This window comes from Pangasianodon hypophthalmus, chromosome 16 (genome assembly GCF_027358585.1).
Source record: "Pangasianodon hypophthalmus isolate fPanHyp1 chromosome 16, fPanHyp1.pri, whole genome shotgun sequence".
NCBI classification, from domain to species: Eukaryota; Metazoa; Chordata; class Actinopteri; order Siluriformes; family Pangasiidae; genus Pangasianodon; species Pangasianodon hypophthalmus.
The window spans coordinates 2,150,224-2,170,200 of record NC_069725.1 but is presented as its reverse complement, the minus strand read 5'-3'; the positions used below and the strand labels follow the sequence as shown (position 1 = coordinate 2,170,200).

The 19,977-nt window shown below is 38.2% G+C and overlaps 1 protein-coding gene across 1 annotated transcript; it reads right to left on the bottom strand.

The window, feature by feature from the left end:
- Positions 1-2,528: 2,528 nt before the first annotated feature.
- snai1b (snail family zinc finger 1b) lies at positions 2,529-5,395 on the bottom strand. Its single transcript, XM_026944904.3, has 3 exons — positions 5,063-5,395; positions 3,613-4,155; positions 2,529-3,390 (listed from the first exon to the last, which is right to left on the bottom strand). Exons 1-3 carry the CDS (start codon positions 5,136-5,138, stop codon positions 3,209-3,211), a joined length of 801 nt encoding a protein of 266 aa, XP_026800705.1. The 5' UTR covers positions 5,139-5,395; the 3' UTR covers positions 2,529-3,208.
- Between the last annotated feature and the right edge of the window lie 14,582 nt (positions 5,396-19,977).

The following is a 19,977-nucleotide window of genomic DNA, read 5'->3' as shown; positions in this document are numbered from 1 at the left end:
TGACTATGACAACGGCCAAATTGTGATGGCTAGACGACTGGGTCAGAGCATCTCCAAAGCAGCAGATATTGTGGAGTGTTCCCGGTATGCAGTGGTTAGTACCTACCAAAAGTGGTCCAAGGAAAGACAACCGGTGAACCGGCGACAGGGTCATGGGCGCCCAAGGCTCACTGATGCACATGGGGAGCGAAGGCTAGTCCGTCTGGTCTGATGCTACAGAAGAGCTACTGTAGCACAAATTGCTGATAAAGTTAATGCTGGATCTGATAGAAAGGTTCAGAACACACAGTGCATCGCAGCTTGCTGCATATGGGGCTGCATAGCTACAGACTGGTCAGAGTGCCCATGCTGACCCTGTCCACCACCGAAAGCTCCTACAATGAGAATGTGAGCATCAGAACTGGACCATGGAGCAATGGAAGAAGGTGGCCTGGTCTGATGAATCACGTTTTCTTTTACATCATGGGGACAGTCGGGTGCGTTTACGTCACTTACCTGGGGAAGAGATGGCACCAGGATGCACTATGGAAAGAAGGCAAGCTGGCGGAGGCAGTGTGATGCTCTGGGCAATGTTCTGCTGGGAAACTTTGTGTCCTGGACTTTATTATGGAAGTTACTTTGACACGTACCACCTACCTAAACACTGTTGCAGACCAAGTACACCCCTTCATGACAGCGGTATTCCCTAATGGCAGTGGCCTCTTTCAGGAGGATAATGAGCCCTGCCACACAGCAGAAATTGTTCAGGAATGGTTTGAGGAACATGACAAGAGTTCAAGGTGTTGAATTGGCCTCCAAATTCCCCAGATCTCAATCCGATCGAGCATCTGTGGGATGTGCTGGACAAACAAATCTGTGCACTTACAGGACTTAAAGTATATGCTGCTAACGGCTTGGTGCCAGATACCACAGCACACCTTCAGAGATCTTGTGGAGTCCATGCCTCGACAGCACAAGAGGCACCTACACGATATTAGGCAGGTGGTTTTAATGTTATGGCTGATCAGTATATATTTTCGTTTATTTATTTATTGAGTTGAAGGCACACATCCAGAACACCATTGCACTTTCCTGGTGAAGTAACAAGAGCCTTTTGTATCAAAGTTGATACACACCACTTTATTTTTACTTAAGTCAATACAGGCATAAATATATAAATACAATTTCCAAAAAAAAAGTCACGCTGGAAAAATAAAATACAGTATTGTTCCCCTTTTAGTAACAATCTAAAACAGGTCGTTTTGCCCTGAACAGGACGCACAGGTTTGACGTATATACAGTATGTGTGTGTTTGTGTGTGTGTGTGTTTTGGAGGGGGAGGAATAAGTGATTACACACAAAATCTGCGAGCTACTTGCCTCAGAAGCGGTGAAGGAAGTGCATCGTTACTCCGGCAAGACTGGCTGGCGTCAGTGTTCAGGTCACAAGGGCATTGTAGATCCAACATGTGGTTCTGGGGAAAGGAGGGGTAAAAAAGAGGGGGGAGATATGGAGCGATGGATGAAGAGAGGGAGGGATGGAGGCCGTCCTACAACAGGAAAGCCCCTGGACTTCAGGCCAGGATTGAGCCTCGGCCTGTTGGGGCTTCCCATATTTAACCGATTCAAGCGTTGAGGAAGAGCTCAAGGCTGGATGCACTGGTTAGCGTGGTGCTGGCGAGCTTTGCCTTTCCTCTCTCTCTCTCTCTCTCTCGCACTCTCTCTCTCTCTTTTTTCTCTCTCTATACTTTATCATCCCTCCTCTTCTCTTCCTTTTTTTCTACAGTTTCTCTGCCTCTTTTCATCCGTGGCATTAGGTGTACTGTGTCATTAGTGCTACTTTATAGCATCCCGGAGCCGACAGCACGACAGGTGTGCGCAGGTGCTCCATTCATCCATCGACACGTCTTTCGTTCTTGCGCACACACACACACACACACACACACGCGCACGCACACACGCGCTTTAAAACAAGTGCTGTCATACTTCCTTTCATCAGTATTTACTCACATCACACAGTGAACAAACGTTTCTTTTTTATCCAAACATAAATTAGTTTATTGAAAACCCACTTCAAATGGAGATACAAAAAAGTCAAATGGAGATACAATGGACCTGAATAAAAAAAGAGTGATTGCAGAGCGTCTCTGTTACAGGATCACTGTATATATATATATATATATATAAATACACAACGTTTAAGAAAAAAACAAAAGGCACATGTACAGGCATATCTCATTATGGCTTGAAGAGTCTCCATGGACCAATGCAGCATTTTATTTATTTTTGCAAAAGACAAAAGGTCATGGAACTGATCTTTGGTTTCTTTCTTTTTTCCAGATAAAAAAAAAAACAAAAAACATTTTTTTCTTTTAACTATTGCCACTGATTAACTGAACAATCAACAATTTTCCATCATCATTGCATACCTTACATGGAGGCTTTTTATTTATTTTTTATTTTAAATGATGGCAGCAACAAAAATTTTTTTAAAGAACTGTCCATCTTTATAGCGTTACTTTCTCCAACAATCATTGTGCTTTGCAACACTTTAGTGCACACTTTACATTTTATTTGAGTAAAAAAAAAAGAATACACATTCAGAGACGTGATACAAATGTTTGGAAATAAAACGCATTAGGGATGAGTGTTGGTACAATCTGACAGCGTTTATTGCTTTTTTTTTTTTTTTTTCAGAGAAGTGTGGAAAGCTCTACGGGGCTGAAATGTCTGTCAACACGCCGCCTCCGCTCACACAGCTGTCCCAATACATCGCTGCAAAGTGTGTGGAGCATGGTGAGAGATCCCCCCCTTACACCACACACACACACACACACACACTTCCCCCTCTCCAGCAGCTGCACGCAAAAGGAAAGGGCCGGACCAGCCGGCACCGATGGGCATCTTGAGAATGAGGCGCATGGCCCAACTGCAGAACACAACCCCCCCTGTTAACCTTGATCAAACTGGGTTAGGAAAACATTTCGCAGCATTTGTGCGATGTTGCCTAAATATGTCTTTGTCTGGTATGAAACCCAGTGAAGAAAAAGAAACACAATATAAGGCACTTCGGAAGCATTTTTGGGGTTCATTCCAGCGGATATTTTTCGCTTCGCCCCTTAACCTGAGTTCGTCCACCAGGTCAGGATCAGACTCAGTCAACAGGATGGTTTAACATTGCTAACACTCCCACCTCCATCGTGGGTGGGTGAGTAGCTGTGTGTGAGCGTCTAGGCGTTTGGGCAGCAGCTGGAGACGGTGTGTTTGTGCAGGAGTGACATGCGGCTGAAGGTTCGAGAGCAGGTGCCACACTGGTACTTTTTCACCTCTGAATGGGTCTGAAGATGAGCTCTCAGGTTGGAACGGTCAGCAAAAGCCCGATTACAATGAGGGCATGAGAACGGACGCTCACCTGGAGAGAGAAAAGAGATATATGTTAAAAATAAGACCAAATATATTCTTAGCACTAGCAAGGCAAGACTAGGCAGGAACGAGTTAGTACATTTGCTTCAAATCTAACCATGAGTCGCTAATTACCTTGGATCAGATATGCTAAATACTGCTAAGCCAACAAGTGTGAAACATTTCCATAATGCTGTTTACTTCTATGTTCTGTTAGCATCAAGCCACTCACCGGTGTGTGTACGAATGTGGCCCCTGAGTAACCATGGTCTGGAAAACGCCTTGCCGCAGGTGGTGCAGACGCATGGAAGCGTGTGTGAGCGGATGTGCATCTTCAAAGCTCCCAGGCTGTTGTACTCTTTGGGGCAGTGTTTGCACCGGAAGGCAGCTCTTGTTGTAGTGCTGTCAGCCATGTTGGAATTCTCAACCAGGTTAGTGTTGGTGCCTGCACTGCAATGCGAGAGCTGGTGGCGAGAAAGTGCGGCACGACTGCTGCAGGAAATCCCACAGTGGGCACACTGGAAACGGTCCGAAGGATCCGGACTCGGGGGGTCAGAAGTTCTGCCTTCATCTTCCTCGCCCGAGCTGGATGGAGAACTGAGGTCCAGTGGTGCGATGGAGGATGGTGTGGTAGGCGATGAAGGAGGGAAGGAAAGTGGAAGGGCGCTGGTGGTCCATACAAGAGCTGAAGTGTAGGTGGTCACCAGGGAGCCATCTTCTTTGGTTGGTAGTTCTGCAAGCGGATAGCGCTCTGGTACCATGGCAGAGATTGGACCTGGAGAAAAAAACAGAGGAGGGGGAAAAAGAGAGTCAGGTGGCTGTTCACTCTGGCCTAATGCAGTTAAACGGTTAAGTTGTTTTGATGCTCTGGTATCGTGTTACAGTCAAATGGTTGATTTGTCGCAAAGAAAGGCAGTCAGATTTGATTATTTAGAGTGTACAGTTTGCCCACAATGCCATGGGGACTTTTGGATCGTCGCCACACTTTCCTCTGGGTAAATTTGCAATAAGATTGACAAATTTGACTTTAGCTTAGTGTGGAAGGGTTTCAGTGGAAATATCTGGACATGACTTCATATGAATTAGATTAGCCTGGCTTGTGTGGTTATGTGTGTGTGTGTGTGTTTATTTGGATTTTCTGGATGCACACCAACTATGGGGTAATGGGTCTTATTTCCACCACTTATTGACACAAGAGTGCCAGAGGACTGCAGCTCTAAGTGCTAAACTAGATTCAGGAGGATGTAATTTGCAGCTTAGGACAGCAGCACCAGTGGAAAAGAGCCTCTGCTGAGGGGGAAAAAAAAATTCCTCGTTTGAGATGTTTGTTGCTCCCTTCAGGAATCCACATATGTTATGTATTAATTAGACCTCAAAATTAAAATTTAAATACCTGACAAAAAAAACAGTTACTTGCTGATCAGGTTGTGCAATGCAAATATTAATTTCAGCATGCAAATGCAGCTGGGTTGGTGTATTGTAACCGTTTCTTTGTATTACTCAAAATGTGGTTCTTATCGGATAAGAATTTACAACAAGAATATGGATATGACACTAAGCATTTATCTACCAAAAAATCAGCAACAAAGTCAAAACACTTACACACACTCCCACACACTCTGCATAAAAGGCAAGACCTCCATGAATGAACTTGTAGAGGCTTGGAAAAGTTTGACACTTACCATTTTGGCTCTCCAGTTCACTGTAGTTTGGCTTCTTGCTTGTAAAATACTTCTTCACCAAAAATGAACGTGGCATCTTGAGAGCTTGATGACCGTTATTCTCCTCCTCAGTGTGAATCCACTGCAGCAGTCTTAAAGCAGCTGCACAAAGTTTTAAACCAACTTCAGGAATCAGCCTCCAGGAAATGTGGAAGTTCAGAAAAGTTGGAAGGAATAAACTTTCGAAATTAGTTTTAAAGAAAATAAGACAAGGTCCTCTTGGAATATCCTCTGTATCCAAAGTGAATAGAGTTCTGTGGTATGTGTGATTAAAGTACACCCATTCAGCTCAGAGCTGCCTCTTCATATAGCAGGGCAGGGGTGGAAGGGGTTGGGTTTGGAAGGGGCTGGGCTCAAAACAGGCTGGGCTAGGATGAGATTTGGGTGGGTTAGAGAGAAAAGGGGTTTGGCTAGTGATAGGGCTGGAGAAATTACTGAAGTAGAAAAGTGATTGGGCTCAAAATGGGGTGGAAAGGGATTTGGGGTGGAAAGTGGGTTGGACTAGAAAGTGGTTGAGGAGGAAAGATGTTAAGGTAAGGGGTGGAAATGGGTTTTAGGATGGTAGAAATGAATTTAGGGTAAAAAAAATGGTTTGAGTTGGGATACAGGTTGCGGTAAAGTGGTATTTTTTTAATAGAAATTAGTGTAAAAAAAAAAAAAGGTAGAAAATTGTTTCCAGAGAAAGTGGCTGGAGATGAAAGATGTTCAGGTAAGGAATATTGGGATGGGAATGGGGTCTGGGGTTGGACAGAACTTGGGTTAGAAATGGTTTAGGGTAGAATATGGTTTGAGGTAGAATGAAAGTTGGGGTAAAGAAGTGCTGGAAAGAAAGGAGTGGAAAAGTGGTGCTTTTAGAGGAAAGAAGGTTAAATTGACCACCACAGAATGTGGTTGAGGAGGAAGGATGTTGAGGGGGGAATGGTTTGGAGTTATAAAAGAGTTTTAGGTTTTAAATGGTGGTAGAAATGGGATTTAGAATGGAAGGAGTTTGGGTTAGAAAAGGTTTAGGGTAAAAATAGGGTTTGAGGTAAAATGGAGGTTGGGGGTAAAGGAGTACTGGATCGAAGGGGTTGGATAATTTGGTGATTTTAGATGGAAGTGGGTTAAAGTGACCAGTTTTATCCCTGAGTCCATATTGAAGTAAGGGATGGAAATGATTTTGGGATGGACAGAGCTTGGGATAGAAAGGGTTTAGGGTAGAAAAATGATTTGAAGTGGAGTGGAGTTTGGGGAAAAGGGTTATTGAGATACAGGAAGTCCTTCATACCTATGACTATAAGTATAAGACTGTATAGTAACACAGTTTTCAGGAAAATGTACAATAAAGCAAAATGTCTGCATTCCTTTGTGACACTGTATTTACTATTTATTTACCTCACTGACACATTTCTCTTGCTACCTTTTAACTATTTCACTATTTCATTGGTGCTTTTAGACAGAAACGTCCACAGAACATTGTTTTGTTGAGGTAAGGGATGTTGGGGTGGAAATGGTTTTAGTCTGGTGGAAACTGGTATTGGGATGGACTAAGCTTGTCATATTTAGCTATTGAAGTTTAAATACTGAAAATATTTAGCATAGAAAGATGGTTTGAGGTGGAATGGACATTGCTGTAAAGAGGTATTGGATAGAAACGGTGGAAAAAGTGGTGCTTTTAGGCAAAAATGGGTTAAAGTGACCATCCTTTTCCCTGAGCCCACAGAATCTTTGGCTTGTTAAAGATCTAGGGGGTGAAATCATGTCCTGCAGGTGCCCTGAGGGAATGCCTCCACTCGCAACACTTATTCACCACCGATTAACACGAATCCCATTAATGACAGATCATTAGCCTGCTTAAGGTGCATTCCAAGCCAGATTAAGCTAATCAATTTGATTATAGCTTCATATCCTAAAGCTAAACCTTTTACAAGCTGTTCAAAGACCAACCTTCACCACGAGCATGAAATAAACAGCAGGTTTTGTTTATTTGATCAAATAGTTCAATTCACTATATTCAATTACATCTTAATTTAGAAGTAAAACCTCGTGTTTTGTGAAACTATTCAGGTTGCCTACAAATGAGAGTCAAAGGAGACAAATTACACTGATCGAATTTGTGAAGCAGTTTAGTCTCTGGATCCATAGCACCCTCTGTTGGAGTATATAACGTCTATAATTTCAGTACCAGAAATGATTTATTTAGAAAAATAAACGTGTTCATGTTTTTGCTATACTCAAAAGTTCAAAAGTGTTTTCTTTTAATAATTTATGTTTTGTCTTTTTAATGTTGACTTTAAAAAGTAGTAGCCGTATATTATTTGTGATTTATTTACTTATTTGTAACTGATATTTATGACATTTGCATTTATGCACAGCCTACACCCTACACACACACACACACACACACACACACACACACACACACACACACACACAGGCCTAGGCTATATATTATATCTGTTCTCTGTAGATAGTTAACGTTCTGTCTCTATATAATGTTCTGTCTCTATATAACGTTCTGTTCTGTATATAATGAGTAAAGGAGTGCTTTTTCTTTAGTATATCGGTTACCATGGCCAGTAAATTAAGCATGTCATGTACTAGGTCTACGGCTAATAACTCCGTACAATGCTCAATTCATTTCCCTCCTAAAAAGCAAGTTTTACGAGTGCAGGGAAGATAACCTCCTGCGGTTTTTCCCCCGTTCTCTAACAAAGAAGCAATGCTTTCCATTCTAGTCTTCTACACTACAGAACTCGGCTGGAGCTGCATGAAAAGCTGTGCTGTTCACACCAGATAAAGGGATCAAAATGAACCGAACAATATTGCCTTGTGACCCGCAGTCAGGCCTGCGTAGCTGAGGGTCAGCTCAGTTGCTCGTATGCACCGTGATTATTCTCACACTTATAGAATAAAGTGAATAAAACTGATGAAGTTTGACACAATTGATTCTTGGGTTTACAAACAAAACACACCAATGTTTGTGTGATCTGCATTCCAGTGCATTGTGCCAGTCAACGTGGCCATCAGGCTGGAATGTGGTGTGTTAATTAGGCTCATTGAACACTCGTACAGGTTCATAGTAATTCAATGGGTAACGACATTAACACCTTCTGTCATTCTTTTTATCAGTCTGCTGTTTAGACGATGAACAATGAGCCTGAATGTGGGGCGTGCTGATGTTATTACTGAATGACAAATGTAACGTCTCGAGGTCCAGACTTGTTGCTTATTGAATAAATTCACTATAAATAATTAGAAAAATGATATAAATAAGTTTCTTTTAGGCTCAAATGCCTGAGTGCCATAAAAAATTCAGAAGGTAACTTCAAACCAAATATAGGCCTATACCTACAAATCAATAGACTAATGACCTAATACAGAAAAATCACACACATTTTATGGTTTTATCATTTTCCATGTATGATTATATGAGTAATATGCAGTCACACGTGAAAAACATGTGAAGGTGAATTTCAGCATGTTATACCCTGAAATTGCACATTTTAATTCAGTTAAACATCTGTGATGTCACGTGAACAACAAAAATAAAACCTACATGCCCTACATGTGAGAATACATTAATCATGTGTTAAAAAAAAAAAATAATAATAATTTATCTAATATTTCTTATTATGAGATTATCATGAACCAAATGTAATATTTTTCAGCCTCAATTCAAGCTTTAAATTCTCTTATTATATTGACAGATGCTTACAATTAGAAAATTTTAACAATCTGCCAATAGAAATAGATTATTTCAAGCATAAACCTAATAAACAAAAGTCTAGACATAGATATATACATGTATAATATATAATAATCATGTATTTTGTTTTGTTGTAATCTCGTAATAGGAAACACAAGATAAACTTGACTATATTCAAGATATTTTCACTTGGTAAGATGCTGGAAGACAATTCACCTAACAGGTGAAGTGTAAAAAAAAGTTTTTGGTAAGGGTATAAATATTTCTATAAGAAAATATAGTATATTCTTTAATATTTTAGATTAAATGGGACTATAAGATTAGGCTGTTTGTGCGATATTTGATGATTTCATGCCTTCTTCACATGAATGAAAATGACGGTTTATGTTTTATAAACATGGTTACAATAAAAAACGAATTAAAAAATGCACTCAAACCGTAGACTATACTTGTAAATAGGCAAAGTTGTTTTTATATATAACTATAGGAATAATTAATAGGGAAAGTGTTCAAACCACAGACAACACTTATGAAATCTACAGGATTATAAATAAAATAACAGTATACTGATTCTTTATTGTGTGTTTTGGTTCACATGTACAGTATGTTCTGTAACACTTTTGGGAAACACAGGCTCTGTACAATTTCCGTTCCGCTTGAGCCGTTCACACCCGGACGGGTTTTAGTGTGACACACGCTAACAGCATCTCTCACGCACACACACACTCACACACACACAGACACACACACAGCGCTCATTCAGACGCCACACAGTCGCAGGAGGTCAGAAGGAGCCAAACTGCTGTAAAAGTCATTACAAATAACAGAGTCGTGTTCAGTGCGGAAAAGCACAGCCTAAACATTCCTGAGATTTCACCCTGGGCCTCGTTGTTACACGAGCTGAATCCTTTATTTTATTATTAGGCTACAGCAAACTCTCTAATGTTGGGTTTAAGGTCACATGACCTTAAATAATAATATAAAATAAGATGAACTTTTATTAATCTCTCATGGGGGAATTAAAGTGTTACTGCGACATAATAAACATGAATATACAATCAATATAAATCTGATACAGTATGACGAGTATACAAATTAAATCACTGTAAAAATGAATTCAAATGCTAATTTTTAGGCATCATATTTATTTGGAGCCATTAAAGCTTATTATTTCTGAACCTTGAATATTAAACAACACTTTATATAGTTTTATTACAGTTCACAATGTGGTGAGATTCAAGCTGACAGAAGCTTCAGATTAGAAAATGTTCCTAATTAAATGTTCCTTCATTTCAAGTCAGGCTTATAACTGTAAAAATAACCATAAGCAGTTTGATAGTAGCTGATTGGGATCACTATGATCATCACTCACTTAAAATAAATACTGAATGAATAGAATTGTGGATTCCCTGGCTAAACGTCACAGATTTTAGGAGCTGTTGATTTAGAAATAAGGAAGCAAGCAAGACACGGTAACTTTTTTTCTGCAAACACACAGGGAAGGAAATGGTCCTTCATGCTTCTAGGTACCTCGTGAAAAAAACAGCGTCTGGTTCGTTAAAAGGTTAGAGAATAATAATAATTTCCTTTATTTATACAGGTGGTGTGACTGAGATCAAAATCTCATTTCCCAGAGAAACCTGTTGCCATAAAACAAATATAAAACTGACAAACAGACAACACAAGCACTAGTTACAGCATACACAAAACGTTTAAAATCATCATAGAGAAGTAAAAGTTTTAGGGATGTGGATTTAAATGTTCAAGTAAAACATGTATAAACATCGTTAAAAAGATAAAAGTTAGAAATGCTGGATTTGAGATGAAAGTACTGAATTTTTAGGGATTGTTGCATGCTCTTCCATTTGAAAGGAGCATGACACAGACGTCTTAAAGTTCTGTGTTAACACGGTGAGTATTTCAAAGTATGTAATCCTGAGATCAAGTATTAACAGAACTGTGTTTAAAAGTGATTATAGAAGATACATACAAAGGTAAAATATTTATAAATAACTAAAAGAAGCGATGGTGCTCTAAAGACAACACAGAATTTCATCAGAACATCATAAAGGCCCAATAATGTTAAAGAGTTTCTCAGAACCACATATTTAAAGACAGCCAAATTTATTAGGTAAAAAAAAAAAAAAAGGTTCCTAAAGTGCATGAGCTTTAGTGTATAGATCAGTTGTTGAAACAATTAGCATTTTTAACAGAACCACATGCTACCAAGTTGAATCACTGTCCAAAAATGTGATTTTAAAAGAAAGTCTCAGGCCTGGTGCATGAAAAACAAACAAACAAAAACCTATTTGTCGAAGTTCAACCTGGTTTTACAGCAATTCATTCCACATCACGTCATTCCACACTCGGCATGAAGCTGGCTCTCCGCCGCCGGCCGTTTCTGTCTTCCAGCAGGGGGACACGCCCACACGCTGACAGCTTCCCACACGGCTCTTCCTGTGAGGACCGACAGAAAACAGAGCTACAGAGCGCACAGAGGCGATGCCTTCCATCCACTGAGGAGAAACAGAATAACTCAATAACTCAATAAACAAGTCATGTGTAAATAACATAAATAATGTCAATCTGGAACTAAAGCTTTCTGCTGTTGGAAATTTCAGGAATAAAAGCTCTATGGATCTATTTCATAGCCAGAATATTACTGTACACATTTAAACAATGAGCCTAATATTTGAAAAGTTGGATTGTGTTCATAAAATAACAGGTAAATTTACAAGTAAAAGGGTCTCTAGCTCCAAAAATATTCAGACCCCCTGACTTAAAGTATTAATCTGGAGTATGTAGACTTGCTCTAAAACCTACACGCCCTAACTGTGAAAATAAATTAATCATCTGAAAGAAATCTAATCTAATATTTCTAAGAATGAGATTATAATAATCCGAATCTAATATTATTCAGCCTGCTTTTAAGCGTTTAATTTTCTTTATTCTCTTTTAAGCGTTTAATATTTCTTTATACTCTATTGACAGATTTTTTTTGTTCTTACTAGAAATAAATGCTTAAAATTAAAATAACTAGCTGCCAATAGAAGAAGATTATTTCAAGCTTAAAATGAATAAAAATGTCTAGAAATAGGTTTAATAATCATATAATTGGGTTGCTGTTATCTTATAATGTTAATGTTATCTTATATATTATAGCTATTGAAATTTATGATTTATGGTTTATATTCATGGTTACAGTAAAAATAACATTTAAAAAAGCATTCAAACCATAGACTATACTTATAAACCGGCTTGTAGAAACTATGAGTTTACATTTCTGTCTGTTTCACATGCTTTATTTTGTAAATAATTTTGTAAATTATAAATTCGATATGTGTGTGTCCTATTTTGCTGATTGTGGCTCAGATTTAATGCAATTTGGCAACAAAACATTGCACCAAAAATTACAAAGTGGTTACAAGATCAGTCTGTATTGCAATATGAACAACAGAAAAAGGTAAAGATGTATTAACAGTAAAGCCATGAAAACAAGTTGTAATATAAGCTCCATGTATGAAATTTTGAGGTAGCTACGAACGACAGTTTTACTTTGCTAGCTACTATAAGGCTAGCTAATTTTCCTCACTAGCTCGATCCCTCTGGTTTATATGCACGTTATTTATTACTGCTGCATTCAATTTTATTATAATTCACTCAGATCCATTCAGGAGTCATTTACTGTCTGGACGCTTAGCTGCTCAGATTGCATCCTTTCTCAAGGAAGTCACGTTCAATAAAAACGTCTTCTACGTGATTGGATGTAAAAGCTGCCTATTTGAGAATATAGTCAAGTCTTGTTATGTTGTTATAGACTGACAATAATTTTATTTTGTCATATTTAATACAGACATATTTCTATTATCATGTAGCTTGTACCTATAGATAGCTCTACCGTAAAGCTCATCTCACTGACAATGCTGAATCTGTCCGCTATGTAAATGTGACTCGGTGTTACGCCCGTCGCTCTGTGTTAGGAAACAGCCACAGGTCGTGTTTTCTGTCCGGGCCCGGTGTGACCTCCTGACCCTGACACCAAGACGACTGAGAAGCGTAAAAATGTTCTGCGTTAAGAACAGATGTTGTCTTGTGTTCCTCAAAGAGGAGACGAGCCGCTCATCCACGACCGAAAGTCTGCCATGTTCCCTCACTCGCTTTCTTACAGCAAGTTAATGAAGACATTAAGGGGCGTGAGATTTGTGTGTGTGTGTGTGTGTGTGTGTGTGTGTTCATGTAAATGTGTGTCACCCCGGTTATTCATGTATACTGTATATAATAACAGATAATATATATTTTCTCAGGGAAACCTTCCATTTTGTTGTAACACCTGCTCGTCCTTTATCCTGTGCTACTGTCTCTATTCAAAAAAATCACATAAGAATTGTTTTTCCACATCAACTAACGTTTGATGCTTTATTTGAAATGTACTCTATTATCTAACATTATTTTCTAAAATGACCTTTTCTTTTCAGCAGTCTTTTCGTTTACTCTTTTCTAAATAAACACCAATGCGGAAGACATACAATAAACAAAAGACAATATCTATGTAATAAGCATAGGGCGCTAAAACTTTTGCACAATAGTCTGTACTATGAAGTGAGTGATCTCATCATAAATATGGCTTTATGTAGGTATATTTAATTCATTTATTTAGCAATATTTAATAGTTGGTCTAAAACAGTGTTATTAAATGATAATTAATTATTTACAGCAATAATAAATGTAATGCTGAGTTACATTATAGTTACATTCAGTGTTTGGAACATCCATGAAACAAGTTACTTCCTGTTCTCACTTATGTTATAGCAGCTATAATCAGTCGTTCCCTCACCAGTCTCTCTTTTTTCTCTCTCCTCTGTCCTGAAGATGTCGGAAAAGTTACACCATTACCTCTGACACTGGAGACTCCTTCCATAAATGTTAAATAAACACATTTCTCCTTATAGAACCTTCACCGTATCACAGTTATTTTTAAATCTGTTTATGTGAATGAGCTGTTACTATAGAAACGATAACGTATTAGTATAAGCTCATTATTATAAACCTGCACTACTATCAGATCTGGTGTTATAGAAAATTAATCAACACCTTCTGACCAATCAGAATCCAGAATTCAGCAGTGCTTATAGTAGAATAGTAGTATAGCGCTTTTCTATTTTGGTTCTCCGAATTTAAAAAAATGACAAATGTGTACATGTAAAATCGTTTTGTCGTTTGTTAAAATCGTTTCGTTTGTATCCACGATAAACAAGTTTAAACTAGACTTTGAATATTTGCATTCAGTGTGTGTGTGTGTGTGTGTGTGTCTTTTATAAACCACATTCCTGCATATCGTGCCAGTCAATGTGCCATCAGTGCTGGAGTGCTGGTGTGTTCATTGGTGTGAATGAGTGCTGATGGTGGATTAAACGCAGTCAGTCATTAACACTGTGAATGATCCAGTCGAAGCAAACAGGCCAAACTTGTTCTGAGAATAGAAATACACAAAAATAGCATTTGTATTATTCATGTTGTACATCCTGACTCGCTAAGAGCAGGCATGCTGATGTAGTCTGTGGCGTCTCTGTGATAAACGCCAGTGCTCTGGAGACGGTACACTGTCTCTCATCAGGGTAAATTATGGGCCCGTAAACACCTCGGCTCGAGTCTGTTCTGAGTCTCATCTGCGAGAGCTAACAGTGCGTGTGCGTGTGTGTGTGTGTGTGTGTGTGTGTGAGGTCCGAGTAATAGTAACTCAGGAACCAAAATAAAACCTTTAGAATTTTTTTTTGAATTTTTTTTTTAAAATACAAAAGCTACAGCTTTTGCATTTTAAAAAATTGATATAAAAGATATAAAAATATCTGACAGTTTTGACCTTGTGAGGACATGTGCCTGGTCCCCACAAGGAAAACTTTTTTTTTTTTTTAACAAAAATTGATATTTGAGCCAAAGTTTTTATACTGGTTATTGAGGTTAAGGTTGAGGGTTAGATCTAAGTGTTCAGGATGATAGCTAAGTAAGTTAGTTTAATCTAAGCACGTTTTTAGCTAGTTTTAACTGGAGTACACTTCACCTGAGTAAGTTTAGTCATGAGTACATTTCATCTAAATATGTTCTAGCCAAATATTTCAATATTACAAGATATTTCTAATAAAATATGAATAAAATTACTAACATATTTTATACAAAGTATATTTAGTTGTGTAGTTTAGTGACTTTAGTATGCATTTTAGTAGGTTTATTGTTTAAGCTAATTGTGTTTTCATCTAAGTATATTTTACTTACATTTTATTTCAGTGTATTTGAACTTTAAGGTTCAAGGATTCGAGGTTCTTTATTTGTCACGTACGTATTACATACATGTGATGTAATGTAGTGAAATGTTTTTCTTAAGTTCCACGTCCCACAGTGCAACAATGAACAGAACAACAACGAACTAGATATACACATACATAATAAAAACAGAATATAATAAAAATCTAGTAGACTATAAGATAAAAAAAAATTTAGAAGCATATAGAGGAATGTAACATATAGAATATGAATATATATAAATAGATAAATAGATAAATAAATAGATACATATAGAAATATACAGTGCTGTACAGTGTTATAAGTTACTACATAGTGTGCAAAAATAGTTTTTTCATAGTGCAAACTGTTTGTGGATGTGTGTTTGTGTGTGAGGGTGAAATATGCAGACTTCTCAGGTGTCCTTAAGTATTTTAGGTCAATTCAATTCAATTTTATTTGTATAGCACTTTTAATAATGGACATTGTCACAAAGCAGCTTTACAGAAATAAATACATTCAAATTAAATTAAACCAGAATAAATAAATTGTACATTTGTGAATTTATCCCTAATGAGCGAGCCAGAGGCGACGGTGGTGAGGAAACACTCCCTGAGACGACATGAGGAAGAAACCTTAAGAAGAACCAGACTAAAAAGGGAACCCAGTCTCATCTGGGTGAAAACGGATAGTGCGATTATAAATCATTCCCTTCTGTAACTGTGTACTACATGGACAAATAGTGTAATTGTGCAACCAGGACATTCATCACAGTTTTCACATGAAGTCCGGTTTGTTAAACCTATCCACTGTCCACTGATGGAGTCCTGAGTGCAAAGATGCTCGTGGCAACCGCAGCCCCAAAGCCACCACAGCAATCACAAGCCCAAAGTAAAAGTAAACAAGTAAACGTTTAATGTAGTTTTTAAAAGTATGTATATAATTGACAAAGTTATTCACAACTGATGGAATAAACACTATTCTTGGCAGTGCACCTCGACCTTCGGACCCTTGGCTAGAGTGCTTCTTTAGGCATTGTATGTAGTGTGTGTGTGTGTGTGTGTGTGTGTGTGTGCGCATGCATGGGGGAGGTGTTTGGCTCTCCTGGCCTCCTCAGCAGGTGGAGATAAGATACTGTAGACGTGCCGCTTGCATGCTGACCCCCTCTGGAATTTAAGCTCTACCATATGGCCAAACACTCCCACTTTTCTCTGAGGGAGCCCAGGAATTTTCCTTTAATGACCTCTGGGACCTTAAAGACCCTTAAAGACCCCCCTCAACCTGCATCAAAACATTACGGCTCAAACACAAATACACAAATGAAGTCAGGTCCTCAGGTGCCCTACAGTGATAAGAGGTTTTAATGATTCCATGTGTGGCTAAGCACTCGGGGAAATGTTTATAAGATGTGTTGATGAATGAAGTCTGTGTAAGGCAGGTGGGATTACAGTTTGGCTAAAGAGTACAGTGAAGTACAACAAATACATGTGTTTCGTATGAAGCTTAGGAAGTAGTCTGAGCCCATTATGTGTAATGCACTTAAGACTTAAAAGGTTTTTTTCTCAACCACCAGCCCACGTTGTACATGCAGCAGTGCGCATCCAAAGATAAAAAAAAATTTGAGAAAAACTCTGAGTGACATCACATGTTTGTTTTTTTTAAATCCTCCTGACCAATCAAGTCACAGGTTGGGAGCAAGTGAGAAAACAAAACACAGAGGACAAAGGTGTGGTGGAAAAAGTCTTGCGAGCAAATATGAGGAGATTTACGACATGTTGAACGGAAAATATTTCACTGCTGCTGTTCCAACGTTGCAATGTAAATAAAAATAACAACGTGTCTCTTCTTGGCGATATTTAAAGTAATAAAAGTGAGTTATTCCATCGAGTTCTATTTCCTGATTCTTCACATATCTGCTGCTTCATTTTGTCTTTTTTTTTTTTGTAAATATGTAAATACTCTGTTTGTGATGTTGTGACTAAAGACGACTTCTTTCTATAAAAATAAGTTCATAAGTTTTATAATTTTTATTTTCTATCCTGATAAAACTGTTCTATTCTAGAAAAGCTTCCTCCTACAAGTAACAGGTTTTGATATGCAATATTTGTGAAGAATCAGTGATTCAATGAATTATTTTATGACATCATTTGACGAGTGACTTTTTGTGCACTGAGAATAATAAATCTAATCTAGAAAGCAAGTTAGGCTAGTTAGCTGATACTAGCTAGGGCGGGTAAGAGCGTTGTTATGGTTACAGGGTGCGCATCATGTGAGCTGTGTTTTCATATGAGCAAAAAAAAAACAGTGCAAACGTGACCTTACACACACCCAAACACACACACACTCAAACTGAGGAACATTTATGCACACAACTACATTCAGCCCTGTGCAATGAATAAATAAACACTGGGTTTCAAATCAAAAAAGAAAATCTGATCAATGGTTTAACTTTACTCGAGTGCCAAGGATGAAGAAAAAGTAATTGCCGGTCCATAATTAAGTGTGTGCATGTGTGTGTGTGTGTGTGTGTGTGTGTGTGTGTGTGTGTGGGTGGGTGGGTGGGTGGGTGGGTGTGTGTGTTTGCATCTACGAGTGCACTGTGGTGTCGTTTGCATCTCGTGGGTGTTTCAAAAGGCCACGTGTTTGAGTTGCAGCCGCTTTGAACCTCACAGGTGCACCGACGGATTGGAGAGAAAATTGTAGATCGTGTCCGAGTGAAAAAGAGACGAGATCCACTTTACATGCGGCACATTGAGCTTCGGGTTCTAACATTACAATGACCGGAGAAGATCAAATAAGATTAAGCTCTTCATAATTGTAATTAGTGAACAACTCAAAAAAAAAAGGCAGATAAACTCACATGGACGTGAGCATGATGATGAAACATGAGGTGATTCGTGATTCCAGCATTTTATAAAAGTCTCTGTCAAAAATTTCTGTCTTAGATGGTTAGTTTATGTATTTTTGCCTTAGTGTATCAGTAGGAAAGAGCTCATTTTAATTTTCCAATATTACAGAAACTTTTTGTAAGTTTTTAAAGATAAAACCATTGTGGAGACAGTAAGCTAATAAGACTGTAAGATAGTAAGATAATAAAATTGAAAGATAGTAAGATAGTAAGACAGTAAGATAATAAAATAGTAAGATAGTAAGCTAGTAAGAAATCAACAAATGCTCTGTAGAAGAACTGCAGAAGATCTCCAAGATGCTTAAAAACAAACTACCAGCCAATTTCTTTATCCTCTTAGTAAATAAAAAAGTACTGAACTGTACCTTGTCTTATCGCTGAGGTGGTACACTTATCTGTTGTACCTTTAATATTTATCTTTCGCCTGGAAAAGTGAATATAGTGCAACTTTAAAAATGATTTAAGGTACATTTAGAGTAAAGCTTTAAAGGTACATACAACATTCCAGCTAAAAGATACATACTGAAGCTAATGTACAGATGCACAGTTTATTACCCTTTTTTTCTGAAACTGCACGAGTGAACCTGTGAGAAGCAAAGCGTCACAGCAAATATTGCTTTGATTTATTTTATTTTTACTGCTTTTCATTTTACATCACAATAATATATGCACTACTGTATATATCTGTATCTGTATGTATTATCTGTTATTTTTTTCTTATCTGTTTTAGGGTTTTACTCATTACTGATGCACATGCACATCACTTGTATTACAACATTTAATATGTATTTGTTATTTTTGTAATCTTCCTGACTGCACTTTACTGCACTTTATTATTAATATGGAGATTATGTCCATACAAATGCTGCATCAAAAACAAACACTAACGAAGTAATTGAGTAGAAATGAAGAAGCTTCTGTATTGGTGGCTTTAAAACTGTGATCTGTCGCCCCCCAGTGGATGATGGTGGTACTGCAGGGTGCAAGCTGACGTCACTGCTCTTGAAACTACTGTATATCCAGCCTTCTGAGCTGCTTTAAGAAGTCTTTAAAATGCTCATTTAAAAATCTGGAAAACAGTTTTACTCAAGACACTGCCAAAACCAGAGTCTTATGCTGATACAGGTTGTGTGTTAGTGTTTGTTTGATGCGCTTATTAAAGAGAAATGAGTCTATGCTCCAAATATTTCTCATAATTGCTATTAAACAATTGATAATACAGATTTTTTTTAAAAATATTCTCGTAATTCCAGTTGATTTTTTTTTTTATGCTGAATTGCTTCCCAAATTCATGCACAAAACCTCAGCAGCTGTACAGTATCGTATGAAAAGGGCCTGCGTGTGCTATTTGCAGTGCTGTAGCGCCATCTGGTGGTGAGGAATAATAACGTTCACATGTGGGCCACCAGGAGGCGCCAGAGCGCTGAATGTGTTCATGAGCAGCCTTTTAATTTACACAGAGAGAGAGAGAGAGAGAGAGAGAGAGAGAGAGAGAGAGAGAGAGAGCAAGCACCAATATGGCGACCGAGTGCCCATGTACTGTATAGTATGACATCAGCAGCAGTGTGTGTAATAGTGTTTTATAACTTTACTTTCAGTGATGATTTAATTCTGCATTCTGATTGGTCAGATGGTGTTGATTGATTTTCTAGAACAGCAGCTCTGACAGCAGTGCAGCTGTGAACCACAGGACAGAGGAGTTTATGCTTCTTTGCGTTTTTTCAGAAACCTGACAAGCTGCGTTTTTTGTATATTAACTTCAAGAGAGAGAAAAAAGAGAGACTGTGAGGGAACGACCGTTTATAGCTGCTATATCATAAGTGAGTAATGTAACTATAAATGGATAAAAAAAATGATGTGTCATTTTGATAAATAAAAAATTGGACACACTCCATACACACCTCACACACACCTCACACACTTCGTACACACTCCATACACACCTCACACACACCTCACACACACCTCACACACTTCGTACACACTCCATACACACCTCACACA